The following is a 20,174-nucleotide window of genomic DNA, read 5'->3' on the forward strand; positions in this document are numbered from 1 at the left end:
ACATCCACTTGAAGAAAACCTGATCCTGATCCTGATCCTTTGGGCGTTCCGATGGCCGATCGCGATCCACCCGGAGCTGCCGATATAGCCCATGCCCCCATATTTACAGGCTAGATTGTGGCAAGAGGGCTTGGCTTGGAGTGCGGAGTATTTGGTTGCCATTCTAGCGAACCTAGTTAGTTTAGTGTTCAGGGTTCGGAGAAGTCGAAGTGGAGATGCAGATGCTCTCCGATCTATTGTCGTATAGTTAGCAGCATTGGAGAGCTTATTAAGTAGTAAAACCGGGTTATTGTAGTCTCATATTATATAATTGACTCATTCCCGTATCTATACTAATTACTGGAAGTCAGGTAGTTCCTGTCCAAATAGACAATGATATAAACTTTGAAGCTTCCACTCTCACACGAGTACCACGGCAAGTTGCCACCTGATATAAATACTCACCCGAGCCACCTTGGAAATGCTTTAAAATTCCTTCCTAGCACGCTCCCTAAGCACAGCCCCAAACCGATAAAAGATAACGGGCATAGGAACAAGAAGCAGCGCAATAAGCCCTAGCAGCGTATTCCCCCACCCATACCCAAGAGCACGGTACATATAAGGCCCAGCCAGCGGAAGCAGCGCGCCAAACATCGAGCGCATAACCGTAATAGCCGCGATCCCGGACGCCGCATACCGCGGATAGCAATCAATGACATAAGTCTGCAGCGTACTAAAGATGCCAATCATTCCCACAGCGAAGGGAGCGAGGCCGATTATGGGCACGATCCAGTGAGTAGGTTTCTGGACGGACCAGCCGTACCAGAAGAAGGAGATTGGGACGAATAGAGCGAAGACGATGGCGAGCGGCAGACGCATCTCTGGGGTGAGAGTGTTGTTGTTGCGTGCTTTGAGGCGTTTCAGGACTCTATCACTTGTGAGGCCGAAGAATATCTGGCCGATGATGAAGCCCAGGCCCAGGCCGATGTTGGCGAGACCGCTGGTGGAGAGGGGCCAGTGGTATGTGTCTTCGAAGACGCTGGTGACTGTTGTGAAGAGGAGGTAGAGGCAGCCGTAGATGACGGCGATGTAGAGCGCGATGAGGGTGACGATGGGGGAGTGGATGAGGAGTTGGATTGGGGTTGTTAGACGGCGCAGGAGGAAGCTGAAGGCTTCCCTGTGAGTTTTGATCGGTTCTTGGTCTTTCTTTTCGTAGCAGCTTCGGAGTTCGGGTCTGCCCAGTTCTTTTTGCAGCTTCCGTGTTTTGCGTTCCATCAGGATCACTGGGTTGGTTTCGCGGCTGAAAATGATAACGAAGGTGGTGAAGGTGCCGCCTGTAATAGCGAGCACCCAAAATATCTATACAGTGATTAGTATTATGGAGCAGCGAATATCTGGTATTTACTAACCCATCGCCATCCAACATCCTGCGCAATAAAGGCACCGCAAATAGGACCAATGACAGGCCCAAGAAGGGGCCCCAGCGAGAAAATCGACATGGCAAGCCCTCGTTGCTCAGGCGCAAAGAGGTCTGATATAACTCCACCGCCGATTGTCAGACAAGCAGACCCGCCCATTCCGGTGATGGTTCTGAAGATAATAAGGGCGGCCATGTTCGGTGAAAGGGCACATCCGATCTGAAATAGAACGAACAGCGTTGTTGCCACGTTCAAGACGATCCTGCGGCCGTAGAGCTCGCTAAGTGGTGACAGGAAGAGAGGTCCCACCTAGACTTGTCAATGACACTGACAGAAAAGAGCATGGAAGACTTACGGCGTAACCGAATAGATAAGCCGTGACCGCCAGGGTGCTTAATATAGACGAGGTCGTGTCGAACTCCTGCGCGGCGTATCCAGCAGCAGGGGCAAAAAGAGTAGACGCGAATGGACTGATACAATCAATATCATTCGCGGGCCCAGTATATAAAGATTCATACCTGATTAAAGTGACGATACTGACGATACCTAGAAGAGACCATTTCCGAGAAGGAGGGTAGTTCCTAGATAAGTTAGCATGGTGATTTGATGGTATTTTGCTTCCATACCTTGGATTCTGAGGATCCTTATCATCTTCCCAGCCGACTATCCCTCTCGAGAGGTCCATGAAGAGCGGTTGCTTTAATACAATCAGTGAGTTCCTAATCAAACGTGGTTTCGTGCAATATACCTCGTTACTTTTCTCGTTGCCTTTTTTGTCGTCCTGAGCAGCCATGTTGGTAGATGCAGCAAAGACAGGCGAGGTGTTGCTGTTGTTGGAAAGAGCAGTGGTTGCGCTTTTGTATAGAGCTCTTTCGGGGTGGGCTCGAAATTTGCCGTGAATATGGTTAGCGTCGCCTCTTCTTATTGGCTCTTTCGGTCCTCGGACAGCCCGATTCCGTATTTGGGGTTAGTGTCTTCAATGTCTTGGCATTGAGTATACGGAGTTAACGGAGTCCTGAGACACCTTCCACATCTATAACCAGTTCTGAAGATCCAGAAACTCGTCAAGATCCCCTAATCCCACTTCTCCTGTCTCTAGCGGCATACTCACGGGCTCATTGCTCCCCAGAAAATAGTCCCCGGTGCTATTGTTATCAAGTTGAGGGACCTCACTGAATCCTTGTAGATCTAGACCCAGCCTGCACGAAGGAGACCGACATTCTTCATGTTCAGAACATCCAAGACCAAGGGCTTCGAGATGATGAGGCGCCAGCCACTTGACCTTATCGGCGGTTGAACTGTCGCTGCCTAAAAGATTTAATACCGACATTCCCAACGAGGCTGTGTAGGTATCATCAGGCGCCTGAGATTCGTCTTTGTACCGACTCAGGTCCGACATCGTGTTGTCTAAGCTGAGGAGCTTCTCTTGAATATGGCGAGCACTGCTTGGGAGTGTTGCGATCATGACCTGATATAGGATTCAGCAACGTGATAGGAAAACGAGATGGGAAACGTACAGTCATCATGACTTTCCACCGATGGGCAAGACCGCTGCGCTTCGCAAGGCTATCCGAGATTTTTCTCCCCAGTGCCAAACGCGTGCAAATGGATCGTGTCTGAAGAAGCCCGGGGTCTCTGGACGATAGAGCGACGTAGAAGAGAGTCAAAGTCGAGCTGAATAATGCGCGCGTCGTAAACCAATTCCCACCACCTAGTAAGCCTCGTTTGAACATGTCTTCGCATAGGATTATGATGTTCTCGCATGCCTGTATGCATATCGTCGCGAGCCATCTCGAGCTCGTGCTATCTGGTTGATCTATGCTTCCTGTGTGCATCATGGATTGTCGCAGAAAGGGGCGGTATATGTAGAGCTGCGCGTGTGCATATAATATGCATAGGGTGAATCGGGCTCTAGATCTTTATGTTAGATTCTTCTATTTCCCCTAAGTGCACCGTTTAGAAGACGTACGCTGCGAGTTCAGGGTTGTCGGACCCATTCCCTAGAACGAGATGATCGGGTAACTCTCGAACCCATTGGTGAAGCTGTTCTTCAATTCGTTTTAATTTACTCATGCCCACTAGATAGCTCCCTACACCCCCCGACTGGAGCAGGGTGGACTGATTCTCAGAGTAAATATGCTTGCCCGCCTTTTGAAAAACATGGTGGAGTCTTCGATAGATAGTTGCGATGGTCGTGAGACAGAATTCTCCTTCTGGCTGCGGCAGGATTTGTCGCGCCTCAATATAAGAGTCGTTAACCTCTATTGGAGTTTCTTGGTTAATCTCTTCATTGCTGAGAAGCACAGGAAGCCCACAGGTAGCAGCGACTTCATTGGTGAGGGTCCAAAGAGCCCAGAATATTCGTTTGCCGGTTTCCCGCTGGATCAAATCCTGATGGGCTGTGGAGTCCAATCGATGGAGCCCCATCCGTAGTGCCACTGATAGCGCGGCGCTCACGTAGGTGTAGCAAGTGAAAACTCGGGTGGTTAAGAGGAGGTAGAGGATCTTGAAAAAGATGGCCTGGAGAGAGACAAGGTCTTTGCAATCGGCAATGTTTTGCAGCTGTAAGCTTTTCTCATAGTAGCGGGACGAGTTCGAAAGGACATCGTTCTCCTGGTCATCAGCCGAGTCAACAAACAGACCGCCGTACGCCAAAACGGCGTATAGAAGAGCCAGGAACCGCCATTCCTCTATACTGTAATGAGACCGATCAAGGGAGTAGACCAGGGTGAACAGATTCTCGAACGACGGGCGGTGGATGATGCCAAAGAGAATTTGGGCATCCAGAGCCGCGTCAACTAACTTTCTAGCGACATGCTTGGGTGGAAGCTCGACATCGATCGGTGGTCCTCGGGTTGTGTCGAAGAGACCTGGGACCGCAAAGACAGCAGGGACGCGTTTATGCGTCGCGTCGAGCGCCCAGTCTCCCAGTTTGTGCTTGAAGCCTTCGATGAAGGTGCGATCTGCCGAATAGCCTGTGAACTCCAGGTCTCCTTTCTCAGTAGGATGATAGATTTTTGCACCGGGCTGGCCTGTCTGCGCCTGTGGTAGGCCTCTCGGTGCAGGCGACGATGATGTATTAGGCAAGTCTGGAGCAGCAGCCTGGGCTGATGCTTCTTCCATGGCCTGTATTCGGCCCTCGAGCAATTCGATCTTCTCGTCAGTTGCTGTTTTCCGCTTCTTGCGGGCTGGCTCGGAGAATGTGCAATCTGCGAAATTAGCACTGGTATTTTCTCATGTGTTAGGTTAGGTGTAGGATACTGTACCGTAGAACGAGGATGTGCATTGACTACATGGCTGGGTTCTGTCGCATTTGACCTTCCGCCGGCGGCACGCATCGCAGGAGGTCTTTTTGGCGAGTTCATTCTGTGGCGTGGGATTATGAGTGGAGGTTGTCACAGCAAACTGGACCTCGTTTGCCATCTTGGGTGAGCTGAAGTTGGAGTGGATGTAGGAATTGGTGGTAACCAACTCGTCAACATTCACTCCAGGTCGCTTAGTTAAGCCGTTCTAAGCTTTAGAAAACAATCAAAACTAGGTCACCCCGTTTACGTACTGCTTGCATGACTGAACAGGGAATGCGATTCTGAAGAGTTACGCTCCGGTTTTCCTGGAGGCAAGGGGAAAGAAAAAACAAAAAAGAAAGCCCAACGCGGGGCTCGAACCCGCAGCCTTGAGATTAAGAGTCTCACGCTCTACCGATTGAGCTAGCCAGGCTAGTTCATGGAAAACGCCAATTTTTATGGCCACATAAGGTAGGCCAGTGATAGTTTTATCATCCCAGGTCTAATTGCATAGAGTGAAGCTGTTGCAGTTATAATCTCAGAAATGAACATCAAACTTGACCTCAAATTGTAGTTGTGTGTATATTGCACGCATTTTGGGATCTTGTTACTACAATTGGAAGTGTACTTTCAACTTTCGCATCCTATATTGGAGCATTGTTTTCACATATATATAATCAGATTGTTCAATATTCGGATGATTATAAGTATGCAAACTGATTTTCCCACGTCTCACGGATTTGTTACTACAACTACCAAGTTACCTTCTCGTTAGGTGCTGCTATTTTTTTCTTTGTCCTGCCTTTGTTAACCAACCTGGATGTAACCCGCATCCTACCCCTTGACCTTGACCTGTAGGCCGCGGCGCTCTATGATCTCAGTCGGTTGATGTTGCATGTCATAGTGCAGCGCCCCCTACAGAAGTTGAGAGTGACTGAAAACCGGGGTAAATCCGCACTTCATCCAGAAGGAGTTTGATTTCGTCATCTGGATGCCGCACATGCTCCTTCACTGGCTTGGACCAGACACGGCGACCAGCTGGCATTGGCCGCGTTTTACTCCGGGTATAGCGGTTTGCAGCGCAGGCACTTGGCAGATGTATGTTGGTGATGCGATTCCTTTGATGTTACCTTGTTACCTTGCATGATCCGAAGAATGATACTGCTTAGGTAAAGTAACCTATTATCGCAGTTGTAATGAATATCGCTCCAAGTATTCATGATTAATTGTACTCAGAAGATTCCAACTGATGGGATGGTATCAGATTGACATCGAGATATCCGACAGTGTTGATTGTTGTTGAGTACCAAGACCGGAGAGTGCGCCTTAAACAAGGCCCTCCACTCAAAGCCAAGGCTGACTCTTGGTATTCTCGGTCTTCTTGCGGTGTATTTGCCTGACCAGTCAGATCGGCGGATCAGCATCTGGGGGCCTGGCGAAGCTGCAGGTGAGCTCCCAGCCACTCTTGGCTGCAGAATCTTACTGGACTGGTATCACCTCTGCACAGTGGACCAGCACAGGCAGGGAATAAGCAGGCCGAGTTGGCAGTTGGCACGGTTACAATGCAACTGCCGGGCCGCTTTGTGGGTTGGAGTAGTTTGTGAGGTCTAATAAAAGGCTTTGAGGCTGCTTATGACGGCCTAATAATAGGCTTTGAGCGGCTTTGAAGGATTTGGCTAATAATAGGGCTTGGGTAGATTCATTCCCAAGGGTTAGAATTAGGCTTTGATGAGCTGTTCGCGCATGCATGAAGCTGCTTTCCGGACATATATAAACATCGCCCTCCCTTCCATTCTGCATAACAACACTCCAACCATCTCTTCAATTCCTCACCACGATATCCAAGCCAAACCAAACCAAACAAAATCTGCAACAATACTCAGTCAAGATGAAGACCACCATGATCACCTCCATCATCGCCGCGGCCCTCGCTGCTCCCCTCGCCAGCGCCTGGACAATCAACGCCTGCGGCCACACGTTCTCAGGAGAAGGCTCCAGCACTTGCACCACAGTCTCCTGCGACACGGGCGAGATCGTCGACTTCAACGCCGGGAACCCAGGCGGAGCCATCGAATTCAACCTCTACTCCGATGCTCAGTGCACCAACGAGATCACCCACTTTGCCGATGACAAGTTCGGCTACGAGCTTCCCCAGAACCTGCGCTCTTTCTTGATTCTTACTTAGATGTGGAAATTCTATTTCTGAGATGATAATACAGTCATTATTTCGAGGACAGCTTTGTCCTGGTGGTAGCGGAGCGAAGCGATGATTTATGTGATTTGTTTATGTACAGCGAGCCAGTTTAATAGCTGTTAATTCTTTAATTTGATTTGTATCGGTAGCGAAGAGAAAAGGAGCAGAAAATATTTTAATATTCTTTATTAACTACTTGAACTTGTCTAGAACGGCCCAATGTAGACAGTACCTGCAGTAGTTCCGATATCGTAAGCCTGCCTCATTATTACGCGACTTTACTTGATACTAAAATTATTGGTCCATCACACGTGGAAGTTTTCTGGAACAATCAAGCCCAGCCGAGTCGCTGATATCACCACTTTTCGGGCATCCAGCCGCGGCTGCACACCGATAGAGAACCATGGACCAGCACAACTCGCGTAACGAAGTCGGCACTTCAATCCGCAAGTGGCGATATAGAATCTGAACATAATCCGATTGACAACGACAATGCGAAAAATCCCCTGCCAAATTCTATTTCAAGTTCTCCATGCCAGACAAAAGCCAGGGCCGCACCAGACTGACAGATAACAGCTTGCTCCAGGTCAATCTCAGCACGCAGATTCTGTGCATTGCTTTAGTCACACCGGTGGTGATTCTGAGGCTGATTATTCGGAAACGGCTGAAGCAGCCGTTTAGTGTTGAAGATGGTATGTGATCAGCGAGACATTGGACTGGACTATGCTTACTAGATAGTGACCTGTTTTCTTGCCTGGGTGAGCGACCCTCCAATCTTAGTGAGATGGCTTCTGATTAGAGTAGCTCTTATTTATGGGATATTGCACCTGCTCTATAATGTGTATGCACGTATCCTCAACCAACCCTGGACAGTCTTTCTAATTTTATGCAGATGGCTTCGCTGGTGGTGCAGACACAATGGCATCTCTGAGTCAAGATGAGAGCGAAACCACTTTCAAAGTCTGTATAACGTTCTTTACTAAGAAGCGAAGCTCAACTGACAACGAAGATCTCCTACGCATCAACAATCATCTACGCCCCGCTCGCCATGGCAGTCAAAGTAACGCTCCTCCTCGTCCTAGCCAGAATCTACAGACCGTTCCGCGGAGCCATAGCCGTCTACGTCATTCTAGCCCTCAACGTGCTCTACTACTTCATAATCCTGTTCGTAAAGGCCTTTATCTGCAAACCCGTCTCAGCATACTGGACGAAGGCGACCAAGCCAGGCGGGAGTGGGAAATGCCTTGACCGGCCGGCCGTGATCATCGCAGACTCCCTGATCAGCGTGATCTCTGACATCGCGATCCTCGTGCTCCCCGTGGTTTTCACCTGGCCGTTGCAGATGCGCTTAAAGGTCAAGGTTAAGGTCGTTTCGCTGCTGGGGCTCGGTGGCATTGCTGTCGGGTTTAGTCTGTATCGACTGGTTCTGCTGATTGTCGATGGGAATACGCCTGACCAGTCGATTCTGTTCATGAGGGTTCTACTATCCGGGTGCGCTGGCCTTCCTTGCAAGCATTGCTATTTAAATCCACACCGTACTGATACTGGGGTTATAGAAACGCCGAAGCAGGAATCGGTCTTATCTGCGCCTGTCTGCCCGCATTAAGCAAGTACATATCCCACTGTCGCCAGAACCAGAACCAGAGCCGCCAGCCGTCGCAACAGGACCAAAAGGGTGCTTGTGGGGAGTTGAATCCCATTTTCGATGGGTCTTCGAACTGCAATAGTAATGGAACCCACCGCGCGTCTTTACATAGTCATATGGAGACGCGTATTTGGCGTTCCGATTCTGCGGTGGACGGAGCTGGCACGGCCCCCCAGAGTGAGATATCGGGGTCGACTGCGGGTCGTAATAGTCCGTTGGCTATTCGGACGAATGTTATGGTTCATCGGGAGTCGGAGAATAATCCAGAGTATTCGCCGGCGTGATTTGGTATAGATGTACTTATATGTAGATTGCATGGTTCAATAAGCGGATAACAGTGTACAATTAGTAGCTATTACCTCTGAATTGCCCAGAATGTAGCTTCTTAAAGAATTTCACTAGCCATTCTTGATCATTCACATTGGATGAATTATTCACGGAACTTGTGCTGGTGGCTGATTCCATTTGAATGGCCTTCGGTATTATTGGTTGACTGTGTACTTTGCCTTGGACATCACTAATTTCTACAAGGCTAGTATTGTGGAAGAAGTAAAAAGGAATGAATGCTGGCACATAAAGAGGAGTTCTAACAATAGTAGATTAGAATAGTGAATAACTAACACAGTAACCATTCATAACACATAATATGCACTATTCAGCTACTGATAAAGCCCATTATTCACTGGCATATAAGATGACCAAAGCCGCCGAGAATATTTTGGGTATATCAAATTCGACACCCTTATAACTCGATTCAATTGGAATATCTCAGCTGCCAAAATGAGTCTCCACGAACTCCCCGTCGAAATCCTCTACTGCATCGCCGATGAACTCGACTATTCTTGGACCGTCAGCTCACTTTCTCTGGTCAACTCGCGCCTCCATCAAGTTCTCAACCCCTACCTATACCGTTTCACGAAGCAGTACTCGAGCACCCAAACACTCCTCTTCGCAACCCAGGGTGCCTCCAACTCCGTCGCGAGGAAGCTGCTCGCCCTGCAGTCGAATAGCCTTGAGGAATCCACATGGATGAAACTCATGTCCGCCGCCGCCAAAAGCGGGAATCTAGAGACGGCCACGCTGATTCTGGGCGTTGGACAGCAATTACACGCTTCAGGCGGATGGTCGCCGGCCTTTCCTCGATATCTGGACTCCGAGTTTTGGCATGCATTGAATCGTCGTCATGAACCTGTTGTTCGGCTCTTACTGCAGCACGGCGCGGCGCCAGTCTTACGCGATAATGCGGAATTGATACGCTACCGGGGTTTGTGGAAGCGTGTGCCTATTGCAAAGTTGCTGATTCAGTCTGCTCGTCAGTCGACAGTTCCAGACTCGGTTTCGGTAACGGACTTATTTCAATACGTTATTACAGGTCGTCATGGCTGTAGCCTTGAGATTATACGCTACTTTCTCGACCATCAAGCTGATCTACCCGCTTTATTTGGTTCAATAAGGGAGGTCTGCGGTCTGGGATACTGCGGCGATCCTGAGACAGTCCGATACTTGCTAGAGCACGGCACCGGTTCTGGACTACTAGGTGAAGCTCCCTTCAGATCGCTGGAGTTAGCTATTACGAATTGCAAGTTTAATACTGCAAGGGTGTTGCTGGAATACGTCGATATTACACCGGTTCTATATGACAAGATACAAGGATCGAAATTGCTCTGCATGGCTGCCTTGACGGGCTGGGAGCCGATGGTGGATAAATTTCTCCAGAGAGACTTGTCCATAGAAGGACTGAGCGAAAGCTTACATCATAGAGACTCGCCGCTGGAGTGCGCTGTACATAATGGCCAGGAAGACATGGTCAGGCTGCTGCTTCGTCATGGAGCAATGCCCCGCTCGGAAGCCCTAATCGAGGCTATCAGACTTCGCAACGTGTCGATGGCGAGAATAATGCTAGATGCTGGCGCGGATCCTAATTGCAGAAACAAGCCTTTCGCTCGTACTGTAGCCCTAGAGGTTGCAGTGGGCCATGAGAGTCTGTTTAGGCTCCTACTGGAGCGGGGAGCAGCCATTCCCAGCGGCCATCAGCTTACTGCTATGTTGAAAGATGTGATCTGTCGAGGTCGAGTACCGGAACTGCAGATGATGCTGGATAGAGGTGTATCACTCGCAAATCAAAAGTTCAGTCTGCTAGAGCTCGCAATAGAGGGAGGACCCGAGATGCTAAAGTTTCTATACAACAATAGTTCTTTATCTAGAGAAACCATCAGCCAAGAGCAGCAAGGGAAGGGTGATTCGGCACCATCGCTTCTAATGATTTGTCTGTATCACCGCCGCCCTGGTTCACTTAGATGGCTTTTGGATAACGGCCTGGCTACCATGCCATCCTGCGCCACAGAACAGCACTGGATACTTGAGGCCCTCTTCCAATGCAGCGCAGGCGACCAGGAGGCCGAGAAAACCCTTGATGTGCTGGTAAGACACGGCATCGATATAAACGTCACGTCGCAAACCAACCGCCCTGCCGTGTGGATTGGGTTCAACCTGAAGTCCGAAGTAGCACTCAAAGCATTTTTGGACCATGGTGCCAAACTATTGCCGGAGCATGTGGACGACCTCAAGCACCTTTTGGGTCTCTCGAGGTCTGTCGAGCACCTTGAGATGATGCTGGATGCGGTTCTGCGCGACTCGTCCCGTGAACAGATGCGGAGGCTGCTTTTGGGAATGAAGGAATACGCGGATGAGAAGAAGAAGTGGCCTGTTGTGAGATGCCTGGAACGTTTCCAGAATCGTAATGGTCTCTATTGATGTGTTGGTTATGGAGTATTAGATGATATTGATGTTTTGACAAATAAATACCAACTTAGTATTACAGAATAGGCCGTAGTCTAAGCTCGAGAACTTAGAAAGAGCACTACTGTCGAGTTGAGCTGGGAAGGAGCGAGGGCATACTTATATTGTACCTTTCGTGCCAGAACTTCTTGTCAACAACAACTATCTGTTAATCGCTAGACTCATTACAAAAGGCGTTTCAATTGTAGATTTTATCAAGCCGAAGCTTCCAAAGGCAATCCCTTCTCTAATATAAATTGCAACCTCATTTCCTCATCAACTTCTTTGACTACATCCACAATAATGGCTTCCCCAGACAAACCTCAGATCCTTCTGCTCTGCCTCGCCTACCGACCCAGCCTCGACCTAATGTACCCCTCGCTCTTCAGAAGACTCTCCGAAGTTGCGCACGTCAAGCGCGCAGAAAACCCAACAACCGCACTCCGAGAAATGGCCGAGAACACCTTCAAAGTAATCATATTCGCAGACGAGGGCCTGGCCGACTACCCCGTCCTCGACCACCTGGAAGTACTGGACAAAGTCAAGGCTTACGTTCAGAATGGTGGCATTGCCATAGTGGGCCTGCACTTCCCTTGTGCATCCCAAACCTCGATTGATATGTTCTTCAAGCACTTTGACCTTCCTTGGTGGTGTGGTAGTTATTACCTCACAGACGTACAGCTTAATCCGTCTGCCGACTTGCCTGAGGGTACTGCGACGTCTTCGTTACCCGAGACGCATACAATGAGGGCTCTCCATGTGGCAAACGCTGGAGCTCGGGAAAGGGTGTATGTTCCTGTCGAGGGCAAGACGAAGCCGACTTTTGGTTTGGACCCGGAGGAATCGGTTACTCAGGCTGTTGTTGCTGCGGCGAGAATTGGCCAGGGGTATCTTGTTTACTGTGGCGATGTTAATCCCGAGCAAGCGTCGGGTCATGTCATATTGGCGTTCTGTGGGGTTGAGATATAGAAATTGACTAAAGACTATCATTGTGTTTAGGAGTGCGCGAGTACCGCAGGTATTGCTATCTGGAATGAACTGGAATAGGATTTGATGTGCAGACTATACAGACCAATATCACTAGCTGAGTGTATACTATCTACGTCGTACTACCCTATCCTCACCATCCACCCTCCCTTAACCCGCGGCCGCATAGCTACTCATAGCAGAGTAAAGATCCCCCGTATCGGAAAGCGCGAGTACCCCGCGACAGCCGTATTCACGGTCGATGTAGCTCGCGGTCCAGATTTGACAGTTCGGGTTGTAGTGCTCGGGATTGACGAGGCCGTGCCGGTAGGAAGAGGAGAAGATGCCGCATGCGTGAACCACTATCATTGCGATGAAGCGGACGTAAAAGAATGAGTGGCGTAAGCTATTTGTTGTCGAGCTACTGTAGTTACATACTATACTCGTATAGAGCCGACTTTCGCCCTCCTGCATCTCGTTCGCTGCAGTCCTGTCCGAACTACGCGCCAGAGACCGGGATATCAGATAGGAACCGGCCGAAACATGAACACCGCTGCGAAGAACAAACAACCCAGCAACTCGAACTCAGTGGAAGATGGCTACGGCGAGACGTTGCTCAGCCTGATGCGCAACAGGTCGTGGAGGGTTTCTTGCTGGACGGGATATCCTGGATGTCCCGACCTTGACATCAACCTTAGCAGCGACGACTAGACGGAAAGAAAGCGATGAGTGGCACGTCTTGTAGCTCGATGGGAGTGGATAATAACTGATAACTTCACACTCAACACCAAGGCCGGTAGATGCTGAGGCTGAGTTCGTATCCTGCTGGAAGAGCGATGATGGCTGTGTACTACTAGGAAAACGTGCGCCTTCATAGCTGCAGGTCTTCTTTCGTGGACGTAGACTAGTACTAATATGCAAAGTAAACTACTGGCCTGAGTGCTATGAATGAACAAAATACCCACCAAGGCGCATGCTGGCAGCCAGGGCCCCTGGAGCATTTGCGCTTTAACGGCCTGGAGAGGTGAGGAAAGGGTTCTTTGGGAACTTGATACAAGCCCATCTAGATGATCCCAGCTCAAATATCACTATTATCCCAAAGAGGAAAAGAAACATATGGGTTGATGAGGCTCTCATCCCCAGGGAACTCTAGAGGTTGGAGGAGATCAATATCAAGGACCGACTGGCTGAGAATATCCTGTATCCCAGGCTGATAGAGAGCTAGATCCGGCGTCGCGGGGATTGTCGGATTGAACGTGGAATCGGAATTTGGCATGGCATAGCAGTGTGGATAGGGAGGGTGTGATAACATGCCCCCAGTGTCCCCAGTGTCCCCCGGTTGAACGGTTGCTGGAGTATGGTAAAGGTATGATATCCCTTCTCTCGACGACGGCTGTGACGAGAATTGGCTACAACAATCTCGTACCCTGTGAAGATGAATAGAGAAATCCTGCGCGACAAAACGCCCACTCGCCACAAGACATCGGAGCATCTCAGAGGCGGTTTCGATATACTCGTGGTCCTTTGGAGTGCCGCATGGGAGAAGGCTTGAGATGACCAGGACTAGAGACGAGGTGAAGATGTACTGCGCAAAGGCGTATCCGTATACAGGTAGCGATCCTGTTGACCACTCCTCGGCGCAAAGGATCAGGGTTTGCCGTGCGGACCCGATACACGCTTCACTGAGAGTGCTTAGGGCTGGGGGGAGGGTTTTGGACTGGGGTTGGACATAGTGGTGGTCGAGCATGCTTAGTAGGATTGGACGGATGGCGAGGATAACGCACTGGCACGTTAGCATGGTTCGCCAAGATGGAGAAGAAAGAAAGACGCTCACATAATTAAACTGGAGATGAATGGAAATTGTAGGCCTGGGGTTGTTTCCACCCGTCTGGAGTCTCAAGTGGACAGGCAGCTCTTCCAGCCACTGTTTCAGGTCAACCAATATCGCCTGCTCGCGGTGTAGGAAGTTCTCCACGGGCGTTGCCCGGCTGTAGATAGTGCGCATAATCTTACTCGCAACCTTTGCTAGCTTGATAAGGGCGATCTGGTACGAACATTCCGTGAACTCGTCGTGACTGCCCATGTCAGAAGGCAGATCAACGTGGACATCACAGTCATCCACCTGAACAGGAAGCCCGAGCTTCAGGCCCCAGAATCGATCAAAGCCGTATATTGTCCACCAGACTCGGACACGGTTTTCTCGCGCCACTGGGTCGGGGCATTGGTCAGGGGGGATGTTGTGATTCAGACCCACGGACAGGCCGAGGCGTAGAGCAGTCCCGATAATGGTATACGCCGTTTGCCATCTGTTGAGAAATTGGCTGTAAAGAGACTGCGCCAGTCAGCAGGGGCCTGCGAGTTGTGGTGAAGGAAGAATACCAGGATTAGAAGCGCCTCGAGATGGGCCATGTTCGGCCGTTCTGGTAGAACAGGGATGAGGCTGACAGCTCGCGCATAATATGCTGTCCCTGGAGCAGTGCCATCATGTAGTTGGGCAGTTGGTACTGAACATACTTCGCCGAGTGCAAAGAGGGCAAAGTACTTGCAGAGATGAACCGGGTCAGTAAAGGTTGCGTTTTGGTAGATCGAGTCAAGATAGTCAACGGTCCGTTTCCGCAATGTTAAGTGGAAGATAGGGTTCGCATGTCCAAGCGCAGTATTCACAAGTAGGCGAGCCCGACTCAGACTGGGCCATGCAGTTTCTACATGTGAAAGTAGTTTCAAAGTGGACTCGTTGGTGTACTGTATCCGGGGTATATGCGATGTGGAGGTGTCGTCGCTAGCCAACCACTGACATAGCCGAGTTGCAAACGCCGTACATGCAACCTCACTGACGAATATTGGGAGAGCAGGCTCATTATATGACTGGAACCAAGGCCGCTCCTTCATTATCGGATTCCCTGCATCCGTTGCTTGGATAGGTGTGGGCCTTGGGCTGCCAGTCGAACTCTCCACATGGGTAGTACCAGTTGTGCGTAGCTTGTATTGACGAAGCTCCTTATTCTCCTCGGTAAGCCGTTGTAAATAGCTGGCTTAGAGATCAGCTTGCGTCTCTGGCAGTTGCGGCTGGCATACCTTTCGTCCACGCGGATTTTCCGATCACGCACAACATACGTGCATTGTAGCTCGCAGCTTGCTAGTACGCACCGCGAGCATGGCATTCCACCTGAGCACTTGATTTTCTGGGCATGGCATCGCTGGCAGCTGCTTGGATCAGCACTGGGAACTGGACAGGCATGCGACGGGCTCACGCTACGGGTCTTTTCTTTCCGCCAGCATTTCGGGATGGCCTCGTGCTCTCAGATTGCCCGACTCCGCCTTGTACGTGTCGGGGTGAATCCCGGGCCTGCATTTCGGGTTATCGGTGGAAGGAGAAGGAGATGGAATGTGGAAGTCCGCCGGCGTTTTTTAACGTTGCCCGTAGCGTCTCCACAGGCCCGAATAAGAACCAATTAGACGGCGCTGATCGGGGGGATTCGCCGGTCCCAGAATGAGTCAGGGCATATAACTTATATAACTTATATAACTTCCTTATATCGTGCTGCTAACTCTGTCAAAATTCTGGCGGCACAACCCACAGCCCCAGCCCTAAACATGGCAACTCCATATACGCTCCGCCGTGCCAGCACCCCCTCCGACATGGCCCAGATCGTCCAGCGCCATGGAGACCTCTACAGCAAAGAACACAACTTCAACAAAGACCTCGCCGAATCCGTAGCCGAGGAAATCACAACCGGCTTCGTATCCACCCACGATCCCAGGTCCGAACGGTGCTGGATCGCCGAACGCAACGGTGAATTCGTCGGCTGCGTCATGCTCGTCAAGGACAGCACATCGGGGTCAAGCTCGGACTGCAACTGCGCGAAATTGCGTCTGCTCATTGTGGACCCCAGTGCGAGGGGCCTAGGGCTTGGGCAGGATTTGGTTCAGCAGTGTACGCGGTTTGCAAGGGAGGCGGGATACCAGTGTATACGTCTGTGGACGAGTAGTGTGTTGACTGCGGCAAGGCGGCTTTATAAGAAGGAGGGATATAGACTTGTTCGTGAAGAGGAGGACCAGACGTTTGGGGTTAAGTTGACGGCGGAATTTTGGGAATTGGCCCTGTAGATGGTTGTTCACTATAATGTTTCCAAACGAGAGGGTTGCAGCGAGTGTGGAGGAATAATCATGGGACTTTTTCCTTCCAAAATATTAAAACAGCTGTTTGATTGATCATGTCAGTGTCAAACTGAACAGAGGTATAAAGCCCTACTGGACCGCAAATGCAGGTGGAGGGTAGTCCGTCGCATTTACTACACCATAGTCAGTAAAAGTCCAATCCTAGGAGGTAGACTCTCCTATATCCCATAGACATCAACCTACCGATAGATATCATAATCAACCCAAACTCATCCGCCTCCTCGAGCCACCTCTCCGCGCGATCCTCCATCCCAATCCCCGGTCGAATCCGATCAAATTCCCCCTGGAGATACCCATGCCCATCCCACCTCGCAAGCCAGCGAATATACAACGAATTCCACTCCTGCTCTGACTGTGCCTGCCATAGTGCTTTCGCCGCGGGGGCAGGCATGAAGCCGACCTCGCGGCAATCTAGTAGCGGGGCGTTGTGGAATACGGATAGGGCCCAGCGGAGGAGGTACAGGGATAGAACGGCGCGGCGCTTGGAGGTTATGTGGATCCAGGTGGACCAGGAGGGACGCAGTGCTTCTCTTTCTTCTTGGAGGAACATGCCTGTGTTTGCGGCGAGGGTGCCCAGGTCTTGGACTTTGAGGAGGAGAGGGGTTGGGGGGAGGGTTGGTTGGGAGGTTTCGCTGGGGAAGAGGAGGATTGTTAGGTAGATTAGTACCGCTTGGAGGGTTGTGAGGAGGGAGGGTTCGTCGAGGTCGGTGGGCTTAGATTGGTATTAGCGAATGGATGCTAGAGTCGGGTGGAAGCGTACCTTGGTTAAGAGGTTGTTTACTTCCTTTATAACTAGCTGGTGGACCATGTCTTCGGCGCCTTTGCATTGGCCGTGCCACATTTTGACAAGGGTGAAGCAGGTGGCAAGGGGCTGGGGCAGGGATTTGGTGTCGGCGATATGGCTGTGGTGCATGAATGGCGGCGTCTGGAAACCCTCAGCAAGCATTCTAGGCCAGGATCGAAGAACGCGGAAGATGAACTCCATGCTGTGGTTTGCCAGCGCTGCCGCGGGAGATTCTACAGTGGACCTGGGGAGCGACAGCGAGCTGGGAATCTCATTCATCAAATCAGGAAGATATACGTGGGCATTGTCACTGGGAACTAGCGCTGCCGAGTCGCGGGGCGGGGACAGGAAAGCAGTAGTGTCAAGGATGTCCCAGGGTGTAAGGTCAGGAATCAGGCCCTCGAACATGCCAGATGAATCAACAGTCTGAGTCTGCAGTACTGAAGCGCTCTCCTCCCTCTCTGGTGGTGGAGAATCAGACGAGTCTGGGGATGAGGTGGGATATTGGCAAATGATCTGCCGTGTAGAACACCTCGAGCAGCTAGGGCGCTTGAGATTACACCGCACCTTGTCTGCGGCACACCTACTACAGGATTTCCGCCGTATAGACTGTGGCCGGGGCTGGTTACAATTTCTTCGGAGGTGACGCATCAGCGAGGAGCCTATATCTGCATAAGAGAGTGCCTTGGAGATGGGATCAATGAGCCTCACGATGGCTGAATGTAGCGGAACAAAACCGGCACCGAGTCCTCTCCGCAGTTGTAGAGTCCATATTTTGATAAACTTGAGATAGTATCTGGTCGAGAGAATGATGCATATGTGGGGTTGAGGGAGGTTGATGCTGAGCCCGGAACTCCGGGTTCAGAGCTGCCAACAATCGCCACCATGCCGTTCAGGGAATAGCCTAAGCCTTAAATCCTCTTTATTTGGGGTACAAATACACCCAGTATCACTGCAGTATCCTGTCTGTCACCCAGCCCTAATCAACCTACCGAACCAGCACAATGACCATAAACCATTTCTTCCTATGGGTGACGGCCAGAAATATGCCTGCACTGCGCAGCTTCTATAGCAAAGTCCTCGCTCCGGTTGGGTACAAGGAGCTCATCTGCGCCCACAAAAGCACGCTCATCGGATTTGGAAGCGACTATCCTTATTTCTGGCTGAAGGCGCTCCCGGAGGGGAAACAGACAATGCCTGTTCACGTTGCATTTGATGCGCCGGGTATGTTCCGCAGCACCGTGTCTTGAATGATTTGCTGATCCGTTTCCTTATGTATAGATTGGACGGCTGTTAATGAGTTCCATCGTGTTGCATTGTGAGTTATTAATTTAATATTCTCTTTTTAAGTATTCTACTAACAGTATTCCCGTTGCTAGAGAAAACGGAGCACAGGGTAACGGGGATCCTGGTGTCAGGGAGGAGATGAGCCGGTATCCTTACTATGCGGCCTTTGCAGTGGACATGGAAGGGAACAATGTGGAGGCTGTTTGTGCGCCGAGGGAGGCTAGAAAGAGTTAATCGGGTGGCCCTATGTTTTTAATTGTGGTGTCAAGGGTCTTGGTGGCTGTGGTTGTGGGTTACTCTCATGGGGCCATTGGCCGTTCTCGAAGAATACTGCACTATACTGTTCGTGGTTGCATCTCGCGATCACAGACTGAAGAATAAGAGAGGCTACACTGATGTAACAGGCTCTGAGACAGCCCAGTCAATGTCATGATAATCGCCTTTCCGAGTCCAGGGTTATTGGCTGCCGTATACGAGGACAACGCCCATCACCCCTTGGCAGCTGAGTTGTTAGTTGGCGATCAGCTGGAGATCGGGGCTCAGCACACACAAACCGTCCATACTATGACTGTGAATCGTAGGTGAAATTTGCCAACGGCCTCTGCCTGGTGGATGGCGAAAAACCACGCGTCCAGCTGCATCATCAACGATTACATCTACTTTGGTTGGCAATGGCTGAAGCTGCCAAGTGACTGTATTGTAGCATCTCGTATACAAGAGTTATATATTGTACCTGAAATAGTACCTAGAAACTACAGGGTAAGAGAGCGGGAATACATAGACTGGTTTGACATATAAAGCCCCCCGCCCCTCCTCCCCCGAGAAATATCCTGAGAGACTTATCCACCGCCAGCAGCTCATCTGGAAAGAAACGAAGTCTATCTGTGTCTACCTTAACATATCAGTAAGTCAACTCTGAACAATATACCTCTTATATACAGAGCTAATGTCGCCTGTCAGGCCAACATGAAGCTCAACGCCGGCATTCTCGTCTGCTCGTCTCTGGTGATGACTGTCCACGCCGCGTCCATCCGGATGTGCTATAATGCAGATTTCGTGGACTGCATCGACGTCGCTGCACCGCACGGACAATGTGTGTATGTCAACAAGGCGTACAACGACCACGTCTTTTCCGCAAAGGTCCCTATCGGCCACCACTGCGACTCGTACGATGTCGCCTGCCAACCCGGGTCTCTGTTGATCCAGGGTATAGATCGTGATGGATACAAGGGACTCCCTGAAGGCCATCGGGTCAGTGGGTTTAAGTGTTATGACTAGGCTGTGTGACCGGTCCGAGCGAAGATATTGCTTTTGCCTCAGCTGATGGTTGTGTTTGAGTTGTTTTGTTTGTACTTGCTGCTCATTGCTGCCTAGACGTGCATCATAACATGCACATTACTATCCATTCAACATGGAACGGGTTGCTGGAATTAGGGCAGAGCTTGCGGATGTTTGATAATTTCAACGTATACTAAGATACTAGAACGGAAGTCTTTGTTTTCTGTACGGACTGGGACAACCCTAACTCTGTTGCCGATAGCTGTCGTCTCCTGGTAGACGGGGACTATACAAAATTGACAATATAATAGCTACCTCGTACCACCAGATACGTCCATCATACGAGCTCGGAGTACGTACTACGCGCAGCTTGGCTTCTGCC

At 50.4% G+C, this 20,174-nt stretch overlaps 12 protein-coding genes and 1 non-coding gene across 13 annotated transcripts; 7 read left to right on the forward strand and 6 right to left on the reverse strand.

The window, feature by feature from the left end:
- Positions 1-465: 465 nt before the first annotated feature.
- APUU_60719A (MFS transporter) lies at positions 466-2,190 on the reverse strand (the record flags this gene model as incomplete). Its single annotated transcript, XM_041693989.1, has 5 exons — positions 466-1,338; positions 1,389-1,706; positions 1,753-1,978; positions 2,024-2,094; positions 2,146-2,190. The coding sequence occupies 5 exons, from the start codon at positions 2,188-2,190 to the stop codon at positions 466-468; spliced, it is 1,533 nt and encodes a 510-aa protein (XP_041559865.1).
- Positions 2,191-2,430: 240 nt separating this feature from the next.
- Positions 2,431-4,820, reverse strand: APUU_60720A (uncharacterized protein; the record flags this gene model as incomplete). The annotated part of the gene is made up of 4 exons (XM_041693992.1): positions 2,431-2,865; positions 2,915-3,308; positions 3,367-4,606; positions 4,664-4,820. The coding sequence occupies 4 exons, from the start codon at positions 4,818-4,820 to the stop codon at positions 2,431-2,433; spliced, it is 2,226 nt and encodes a 741-aa protein (XP_041559866.1).
- Positions 4,821-5,041: 221 nt separating this feature from the next.
- On the reverse strand, positions 5,042-5,114 carry APUU_t60003A. The gene has a single exon. It is a non-coding gene; the product is annotated as a tRNA-Lys (tRNA).
- Positions 5,115-6,569: 1,455 nt separating this feature from the next.
- On the forward strand, positions 6,570-6,866 carry APUU_60721S (uncharacterized protein; the record flags this gene model as incomplete). The annotated part of the gene is made up of 1 exon (XM_041693993.1): positions 6,570-6,866. One exon carries the CDS (start codon positions 6,570-6,572, stop codon positions 6,864-6,866), a length of 297 nt encoding a protein of 98 aa, XP_041559867.1.
- Positions 6,867-7,407: 541 nt separating this feature from the next.
- APUU_60722S (uncharacterized protein) lies at positions 7,408-8,804 on the forward strand (the record flags this gene model as incomplete). The annotated part of the gene is made up of 4 exons (XM_041693994.1): positions 7,408-7,567; positions 7,768-7,835; positions 7,885-8,366; positions 8,432-8,804. 4 exons carry the CDS (start codon positions 7,408-7,410, stop codon positions 8,802-8,804), a joined length of 1,083 nt encoding a protein of 360 aa, XP_041559868.1.
- Positions 8,805-9,300: 496 nt separating this feature from the next.
- Positions 9,301-11,274, forward strand: APUU_60723S (uncharacterized protein; the record flags this gene model as incomplete). The annotated part of the gene is made up of 1 exon (XM_041693995.1): positions 9,301-11,274. The coding sequence occupies one exon, from the start codon at positions 9,301-9,303 to the stop codon at positions 11,272-11,274; it is 1,974 nt and encodes a 657-aa protein (XP_041559869.1).
- A 327-nt stretch (positions 11,275-11,601) lies between these two features.
- On the forward strand, positions 11,602-12,267 carry APUU_60724S (uncharacterized protein; the record flags this gene model as incomplete). The annotated part of the gene is made up of 1 exon (XM_041693996.1): positions 11,602-12,267. One exon carries the CDS (start codon positions 11,602-11,604, stop codon positions 12,265-12,267), a length of 666 nt encoding a protein of 221 aa, XP_041559870.1.
- A 168-nt stretch (positions 12,268-12,435) lies between these two features.
- APUU_60725A (uncharacterized protein) lies at positions 12,436-12,633 on the reverse strand (the record flags this gene model as incomplete). The annotated part of the gene is made up of 1 exon (XM_041693997.1): positions 12,436-12,633. The coding sequence occupies one exon, from the start codon at positions 12,631-12,633 to the stop codon at positions 12,436-12,438; it is 198 nt and encodes a 65-aa protein (XP_041559871.1).
- Positions 12,634-13,342: 709 nt separating this feature from the next.
- On the reverse strand, positions 13,343-15,543 carry APUU_60726A (Zn(II)2Cys6 transcription factor; the record flags this gene model as incomplete). Its single annotated transcript, XM_041693998.1, has 5 exons — positions 13,343-14,047; positions 14,099-14,596; positions 14,644-15,292; positions 15,340-15,468; positions 15,521-15,543. 5 exons carry the CDS (start codon positions 15,541-15,543, stop codon positions 13,343-13,345), a joined length of 2,004 nt encoding a protein of 667 aa, XP_041559872.1.
- A 315-nt stretch (positions 15,544-15,858) lies between these two features.
- Positions 15,859-16,371, forward strand: APUU_60728S (GNAT family N-acetyltransferase; the record flags this gene model as incomplete). Its single annotated transcript, XM_041693999.1, has 1 exon — positions 15,859-16,371. The coding sequence occupies one exon, from the start codon at positions 15,859-15,861 to the stop codon at positions 16,369-16,371; it is 513 nt and encodes a 170-aa protein (XP_041559873.1).
- A 141-nt stretch (positions 16,372-16,512) lies between these two features.
- APUU_60727A (uncharacterized protein) lies at positions 16,513-17,635 on the reverse strand (the record flags this gene model as incomplete). The annotated part of the gene is made up of 3 exons (XM_041694000.1): positions 16,513-16,556; positions 16,627-17,155; positions 17,204-17,635. 3 exons carry the CDS (start codon positions 17,633-17,635, stop codon positions 16,513-16,515), a joined length of 1,005 nt encoding a protein of 334 aa, XP_041559874.1.
- Positions 17,636-18,231: 596 nt separating this feature from the next.
- Positions 18,232-18,748, forward strand: APUU_60729S (uncharacterized protein; the record flags this gene model as incomplete). Its single annotated transcript, XM_041694001.1, has 3 exons — positions 18,232-18,451; positions 18,509-18,545; positions 18,607-18,748. 3 exons carry the CDS (start codon positions 18,232-18,234, stop codon positions 18,746-18,748), a joined length of 399 nt encoding a protein of 132 aa, XP_041559875.1.
- A 732-nt stretch (positions 18,749-19,480) lies between these two features.
- On the forward strand, positions 19,481-19,792 carry APUU_60730S (uncharacterized protein; the record flags this gene model as incomplete). Its single annotated transcript, XM_041694003.1, has 1 exon — positions 19,481-19,792. The coding sequence occupies one exon, from the start codon at positions 19,481-19,483 to the stop codon at positions 19,790-19,792; it is 312 nt and encodes a 103-aa protein (XP_041559876.1).
- Positions 19,793-20,174: the final 382 nt, after the last annotated feature.

The sequence above is a fragment of the Aspergillus puulaauensis genome, chromosome 6 (assembly GCF_016861865.1).
Source record: "Aspergillus puulaauensis MK2 DNA, chromosome 6, nearly complete sequence".
NCBI classification, from domain to species: domain Eukaryota; kingdom Fungi; phylum Ascomycota; class Eurotiomycetes; order Eurotiales; family Aspergillaceae; genus Aspergillus; species Aspergillus puulaauensis.